Below are 7,500 nucleotides of genomic sequence, written 5' to 3'. Positions count from 1 at the left end.
TCCTTTCCTCTCCTCCTTCCCTTAAGGAGATTTCAACATGAATGCTAAGCCCTGTCTGTAATTTCATATTTGCATAACTGTCACCTTGAGTAAAACCCTTTATTCCCTTCCATTTCTCTTTTTCTATTCCTCTCCTCTTTTTCTTTCTCCTTCTCTCTTCCACCACACTCCTCCCTCCTTCCCTCTCATTCTCTCTGCCTTCCTATCTTTAGTTCTTCCCCTCTCTTCTCTCTCTCCCTTTCTCTCCTTTTCTCTCCCTCCTTTCTCTCTCTCCTTTTCTCTAACTCCTTTTTCTCTCCCTTGGTTTCTCTCCCTCCCTTTCTCTCTCTCCTTTTCTCTCCCTCCCTTTCTCTCTCTCCTTTTCTCTCCCTCCCTTTCTCTCTCTCCTTTTCTCTCCCTCCCTTTCTCTAACTCCTTTTCTCTCCCTCCCTTTCTCTAACTCTTTTTCTCTCCCTCGGTTTCTCTCCCTCCCTCCTTGTCTCTATGCCAGGGTGGGAGGACCAGTTCATGCAAATTCCGAGGTCTCCCTCAGTTTTTTTCGTCCTTATTTTCCTGGGAGATTATTTCCTGGAGGCATCGTGGAGGCCCCACCCTGCCCTGCTCCCTCCATGCAACACTGGATATTTATGACTATTAGAGGAGAAACTCCTTCACCCCCTCACTCCCCCTCATTCCTCTGGTACTGGTCCATGCTCCAGGAAGAGAGAGACACTAACTATTAGCGGTTGTAATTCACACTCTGGTTCCATGATGACACGGTCATTGGAGATACATAGTCAAAATAGCTGAAAGTGACTACAGACCGCATACCTGACGACATCAACACAATACGTAACTCCTGCTTTCGAACAAGATATTGTTGTGAGGAGGTTTCGGAACTTTTCCATAACTGCTCATCACCCTGCTGACAGTAGCAGCAGTCGTTTATACAATATGTTCATTCCACTATACAATATTCTCTCTCTCTCTCTTTGTGTCTCTCTCTCTCTCCCTCCATCTGTTTCTGTCCTTGTCATCACTATTTACCCCTCCCTCCCTCCCTCCCCCCCCTCCCTCCCTCCCTCCCTCCCTCCCTCCCTCCCCCCTTCTCCTCCCAGACCCCCTGCAGGGAGGAGGTTCGAGGACAGTGGTTATGGTTGGACCCTGTCAGTAATTACATACGTGTACCAAGCTCTAGCATGTGTGTCTACCGCCTCCAATTAAAGGACTTCACGTATTTCTGGGCTGAAAAACACACATGCTGTTTTATACCCCAGACAGTGAAGCCAAGCTGTGTGTGTGTGTGGGAGAGAGTGTGTATGTGTGTGTGAGAGAGTTTATGTGTGTGTGAGAGTGTGTGTGAGAGTGTGTATGTGTGTGTGAGAGTGTGTATGTGTGTGAGAGAGTGTGTGTGAGAGTGTGTATGTGTGTGTGAGAGAGTGTGTATATGTGTGAGAGAGTGTGTGTGAGAGTGTGTATGAGAGTGTGTATGTGTGTGTGAGTGTGTATGTGTGTGTGTGTGTGTGTATGTGTGTGTGAGAGTGTGTATGTGTGTGTGTGACAGTGTGTATGTGTGTGAGAGTGTGTATGTGTGTGTGAGAGTGTCTATGTGTGTGTGTATGTGTGTGTGAGAGTGTGTATGTGTGTGTGAGAGTGTGTATGTGTGTGTGTGACAGTGTGTATGTGTGTGAGAGTGTGTATGTGTGTGTGAGAGTGTGTATGTGTGTGTGAGAGTGTGTATGTGTGTGTGAGAGTGTGTATGTGTGAGTGTGTATGTGTGTGTGAGAGTGTGTATGTGTGTGTGAGAGTGTGTATGTGTGTGAGTGTGTATGTGTGTGAGAGAGTGTGTATGTGTCTGTGAGAGTGTGTATGTGTGTGTGAGAGTGTGTATTAGGCTTTGAGATCCTTACTCTTTCCTCAGAGGCCAGAGCACAGTGACATCGTGGAATTCCACAAATGTGCACTCATGTCTGATTTCTGCAGTTTTATTTTGTCTCCCTGTCTCTTTCACACACACACACAAACTAGAAGAGAAGGATGGTTTTCATTAATGAACCCCTACTCTGGGCACGACATCTACAGGCGCAGTTTCAAAAGGGCTGTGTGTGTGTGTTATGTTCAGTCATGTCCGAGGATCTGTGTTCTGGTGGTGGGATCTGTTCTGCCTGCTTTGGAACTCTGTCACCAAACTCTCTCGCCAAACTCTCGCCACATTCAACGTCACTGAAACAACCCAACCGACGCCAGATCCCTCCCCCTCTCCCCCTCTCCCCCTCTCCCCCCCCTCTCCCCCTCTCTCCCCCTCTCTCCCGATCTCCACCTTTCTCGCCCTACCATCCTATCTTTTTCCCTCCTTCCCACTCACAGCCATTGAAAACACAAACAGCCTCAACTTGTGTAATATGGTTAATACCATATTAAAAGTAAACAGTTCCACCTCCACATGCAAATCCACCCCCCCCCACACACACACACACCCCACACACACGGACACACCCACACACATGAACACACACACACACACACACACAAGGACACACCCACACACATGAACACACACATACTCTATTCAGCCATGCCCGCAAGTGCTTGGTTTCTCCACACACAACTTTTTAAAATCTCGTCGACCTGGTAAGTTATCAGCAGTACTGTTAACTATTAACTAAATATGCAAATTATGTTCTTTGATGGGATCAAACATTGAAATGGTGCCAAATGAGACATAACCCACCTTATCTGACCCGGAATCAGATCTTACCTGCTCTGATGTGCTTAGCCACGGCCCAGGCTTAATACACGAAACAGATCTCAGATCAGGCTTCAGGACCTGCTCTCTCTGGCCAGTGGTCAGTGGTGTGTGTGGGACTTTTGGAACCTGCATTTAGACAAAGGAACATGAGTGTGTGTGAAGTGTGAAAGACTGGAGGCCCTCCAGGAACCACGGGGGCTTGATTACTGTCAACACCTGCTGACACTTTGAACCATAGATCACCTGAACTGGGGATGTTTGAAACCTACACACACCTGCAACAAAGGTTGTAAAGACAGACACACACAGCTGCAATAAAAGACAGACAGACACACACACAACCCACTTGCAACAAACACCATCGCAGGGATGGTGGTATACACACACACACACAACACACTACAGAAACACTAGCAACAAAAAGTTGTATAGACAGACACACAGACACAAACAGAGACACACACACACACACACACACACACACACACACACACACACACACACACACACACACACACACACACACACACACACACACACACACACACACACACACACACACACACACACAGCTGCAATAAGTGTTGTGCGTAAGTACACAAGTCTTTGTCTTGGTTTATTATTTCATGACACCGATTTGAAATGTACATAATAAGGGTGCTCTCCTCTTAATACAGTGTATCGTACAGGTCCATACTTTAAGAGCATATCCAAAACAACCAAAAAGAAACTATGACCGAATCTTAACACCCAATTAAGAAAAACATAATCAAACCAACAGTTCCAGACACACAGCGACACAGAGATCAAAGACAGAGGCAGGAATCTTCATCAGCATGACAATCATCACCATCATACTAGGCTTAAACTTCTTCACAACTTCCAAAATCCCAACACAAAGAAACATTCAAATGTGATGAGTGACAATGTGTTGTGACATTGTATCAAACTCCCAAATCAAAATGAACATGAAATGATCCAGGATAAAACTGAACAGAAAGAAAATAAAAGTGAAGTGCAAGTTTCTTTGGAGTTTGGACAAAAGTTTTAAAGATCCATAAATAAGTTATAAAATAGACACTATCAAAACAAAACATGACAAACATGTAAGACAAAATAAAGGCAGAAGGATTTATTTTCAATTTACTTCAAGTAGATGATTCTGCTCAGACAGACAAACAGACAGGTCGCCATTCTGGGTCCACAGGCTCAAACCTCTTTCAGACAGAACATCTGATTGACACTGACAAAGAGAGAAAATGACACAGAGCGTCTGGATCCAAAATGGCTACCATCTTAAATCAAACCCAGCTGAAGGAACTCAGTCTCCGTTTCTGAGTCCGTCTCAATCATGTAGATGGTCCCTGCTCCTCTCTCTTCTCCTCTCCTTCTCTGGACCTCTCCACTTGCATGTCATTTCATAACGGAACAGGGTGTGTTCAAATCTCCAACCAGGCTCATCCAAACTCCCTCACCAACACTAGGTTTTGTCTGAACAGCAGAAACAGGAGAGAGGACACCAGCAGAGGAAGCCACTTGAGACAACTGAGACACACCCGAGTCTTGCGTGCTCCGCACCGAGAGCAGAGGCTCATGGGATAGGTGCGTGTGTGAGATGGGGTGGGGGCGGGGGCGGGGGGGCGAGGGGGGCGGGGTCACTTTTTCCTCTGGAAGACGTTGGCCAGCATGGCGCTGGACGTAGTCAGCTGACCCATCTTGCTCAGGAACTTGGTCTTGGCGTCCTCGCCGACGATGCTCGCTGCGATGGACACGCCCCTGCAGGACAACACACACACAGTCGTCAGGGGGACCTACAGCATCAGAGGGTGAACTTTGACCCCCTGAGTTTCCTGTCATGTGGACGACAGAGGAGGAGACTGTGGGTTTGTGGTGGCTGGTTCCTCTTGTGTGACTCCGCAAAACTTTCCATGAAGGTTACAAACACTATTGTGGAACTACACTGCTCTACCTACAGTAACAACATGGTACTTACTATATACACATACACACACACATCACAGAACATGAAACAGTGAACCAAAATGAATGAGGCAGAACACTCATATTCATGACAGGCTACAGTGAGCCAGTGCAACGCACACACACACTTTTATTGAGACACCAACACATGTTGTCAAGATGGTGAAACGTCCCAAAACACACACACACAGTATCTGTCCAAACCCTCTTCAGGACTTCCTCCCCCCTCAGTGGGCTGTGCACCAACTCTCTTCAGGACTTCCTCCCCCCACAGTGGGCTGTGCACCAACCCTCTTCAGGACTTCCTCCCCCCAGTGGGCTGTGCACCAACCCTCTTCAGGACTTCCTCCCCCCTCAGTGGGCTGTGCACCAACCCTCTTCAGGACTTCCTCCCCCCTCAGTGGGCTGTGCACCAACCCTCTTCAGGACTTCCTCCCCCCACAGTGGGCTGTGCACCAACCCTCTCAAGCTGCTTCCTCCCCCCAGTGGGCTGTGCACCAACCCTCTTCAGGACTTCCTCCCCCCTCAGTGGGCTGTGCACCAACCCTCTTCAGGACTTCCTCCCCCCACAGTGGGCTGTGCACCAACCCTCTCCAGGACTTCCTCCCCCCACAGTGGGCTGTGCACCAACCCTCTCAAGCTGCTTCCTCCCCCCACAGTGGGCTGTGCACCAACTCTCTAACGCTGCTTCCTTCTCTCTCCTCCTCCCTGACCACTCTGGTTTCTGTGCGTGTGTGATGTGTGTGTGGTTCCGTGCGTGCGCGTGGTTCTCACCCTTGGGCTTCTCCGATGGCTCTGTTCTCCACCTTGAGCTCACCCTCCTTGATCATGGAGCTCAGGATCACCTGCAACAACACCAAAGCCCTCATCCACCTGCGATTCCCAGCTTCATCTGGGCATGGCTGCATCCAGCGAGGCGAAATGATGCACTCACACTCACACCAAGTAAACCGTAACGAGTGGAGGAGTCTTTCTGAAGGGGATCAGACAGTCCAGACACAGTGTGTGTGTGTGTGTGTGTGTGTGTGTGTGTGTGTGTAGGTGTGTGTGTGTGTGTGTGTGTACCTCGTGTTCAGGAGAGAGCTGCTCCATGTCTGCCCTCAGGCACCTCAGCCCAGGCAGGAAGTGACTGAGCATCAGCTCCTCAGAGATGACTGGAGACAGGAAGTTAAAGAAGAAACAACCAAGCACAGACCTCCACTACACTCTGCTGGCCTACCTACATGTGTGTGACAGGAACAGGAAGTGACATCATAGAAGAGACCTGGAAGCACTTCTCACTGCATTGTCTCTCTTTAAGGGAGAAACCAAGGGCTGCTGCTACAGACATTCAAGAACCCACAACTGTGTGTGTGTGTGTGTTTAAAGGTCACCAGGCGATGGAAGGGAGGGTGCTTAACTGACTGACGCGCGCACACACACACACACACACACACACACACACACACACACTTCTGTATGCTGGGAACTCTGACCAAAGAAGTTGGGATAGAGCGCTCTCTCTGCCCACTCACCCTCCCTCTCCCTCCCTGGTCCCAACCAACCCTGTAATTACCCTTCAGACCAAAAATGAAGGGAGTTTATTTTCCTTTCTCAACTCGCCAGCGGAACAGGCACACACACAACCAGTTGACCATACGATAATTCTCTCTCTCACACACACACACACACACACACACACACACACACACACACACACACACACACACCTACACCTACTAAGTCAATGTTATTTCCTGAGGCCACATACATCAGCCTGACATGAATCTGGACGGGTCAAAAGGGCTCTGGACGGCCAGCAGGGCTGAACTTCCACCTAACTGGACCTCTAACCACAGCTGTTCCACAATACTCCTCTGAGTCACAGCCACAAAAATGTTCCTTAATAAGCCAGTGCAGAGAGGCCAGGTGGCCAAGTTGTCTGGTACAAGGCTGGAGAAACTGCTTCCTCCTGCCAGTCCAGTACAGTAAAGGTGTGGAGCTGAGATGGGTCTAACGAGAAGGCTTGGGCCCCAGCCAGCACCTCCACACCCCCCCTACCCTGCTGCGGTCCCATCTGCAGGCACGTCTCCAGCTCTGGGAACACAGCACAGCAAGCTGTAACTGGACACGGCCTAATCTACTCCAACAACATCCAGCTTGTTTGGTTGTTTTTTACTAATCTGGTGCTCCGGGGTTGACCTGTGACCCTTTGACCCTGGGGAGCTGTGACCTGTGACCCTGTGACCCTGTGACCTGTGACCTGTGACCCTTTGACCCTGGGGAGCTGTGACCTGTGACCCTTTGACCCTGGGGAGCTGTGACCTGTGACCTGTGACCTTGTGACCCTGTGACCTGTGACCCTGGGGAGCTGGTGGAAGGATACAGCAGCAGGAGAGGGCGCTGTACGCCTCAAACAGCTGCATGGAGATATCCATCCTCTTGTTCTCATTGGCCTGGCTGTTGTTGCCTAGCGCCAGCTTGTGGAGGTGGGGCAGGACGACTGGAGGACAATAACACATGACGGACAGTCATCAGGAGGGGGTTGTGTGTGTGGTGTGTGGTGTGTGTGTGGTGTGAATGTGGTGTGTGTGTGGTGTGTGTGTGTGTGTGGTGTGTGTGTGTGGTGTGTGTGGTGTGTGTGGTGTGTGTGGGGTGTGTGTGTGTGGTGTGAATGTGGTGTGTGTGTGGTGTGTGTGTGTGTGTGTGGTGTGTGGTGTGTGTGTGGTGTGAATGTGGTGTGTGTGTGTGTGTGGTGTGTGTGTGGTGTGTGTGTGGTGTGTGTGTGGTGTGTGGTGTGTGTGTGTGTGTGC

At 49.6% G+C, this 7,500-nt stretch overlaps 1 protein-coding gene across 1 annotated transcript; it reads right to left on the bottom strand.

The window, feature by feature from the left end:
- Positions 1-3,323: 3,323 nt before the first annotated feature.
- On the bottom strand, positions 3,324-7,234 carry relch (RAB11 binding and LisH domain, coiled-coil and HEAT repeat containing). The gene is made up of 4 exons (XM_047023772.1): positions 7,074-7,234; positions 5,774-5,862; positions 5,483-5,553; positions 3,324-4,504 (listed from the first exon to the last, which is right to left on the bottom strand). The coding sequence occupies exons 1-4, from the start codon at positions 7,207-7,209 to the stop codon at positions 4,384-4,386; spliced, it is 417 nt and encodes a 138-aa protein (XP_046879728.1). The 5' UTR covers positions 7,210-7,234; the 3' UTR covers positions 3,324-4,383.
- Positions 7,235-7,500: the final 266 nt, after the last annotated feature.

The sequence above is a fragment of the Hypomesus transpacificus genome, chromosome 8 (assembly GCF_021917145.1).
Source record: "Hypomesus transpacificus isolate Combined female chromosome 8, fHypTra1, whole genome shotgun sequence".
Lineage (NCBI taxonomy): Eukaryota > Metazoa > Chordata > Actinopteri > Osmeriformes > Osmeridae > Hypomesus > Hypomesus transpacificus.
Note: the sequence above shows the minus strand (reverse complement) of the source record. Positions and strands in the feature narration are given on the sequence as shown.

Bases quoted from the DNA above. Each gene is read 5' to 3' on its own strand.
- relch (XM_047023772.1), bottom strand. From the start codon at position 7,209: ATGTGTTATTGTCCTCCAGTCGTCCTGCCCCACCTCCACAAGCTGGCG. The intron at 5,863-7,073 runs GTATCCTTCCAC...TCCTGTCTCCAG, and splicing joins CAGCGCCCTCTCCTGCTGCT to TCATCTCTGAGGAGCTGATG. The intron at 5,554-5,773 runs GTACACACACAC...GTGTTGTTGCAG, and splicing joins AGCTCTCTCCTGAACACGAG to GTGATCCTGAGCTCCATGAT.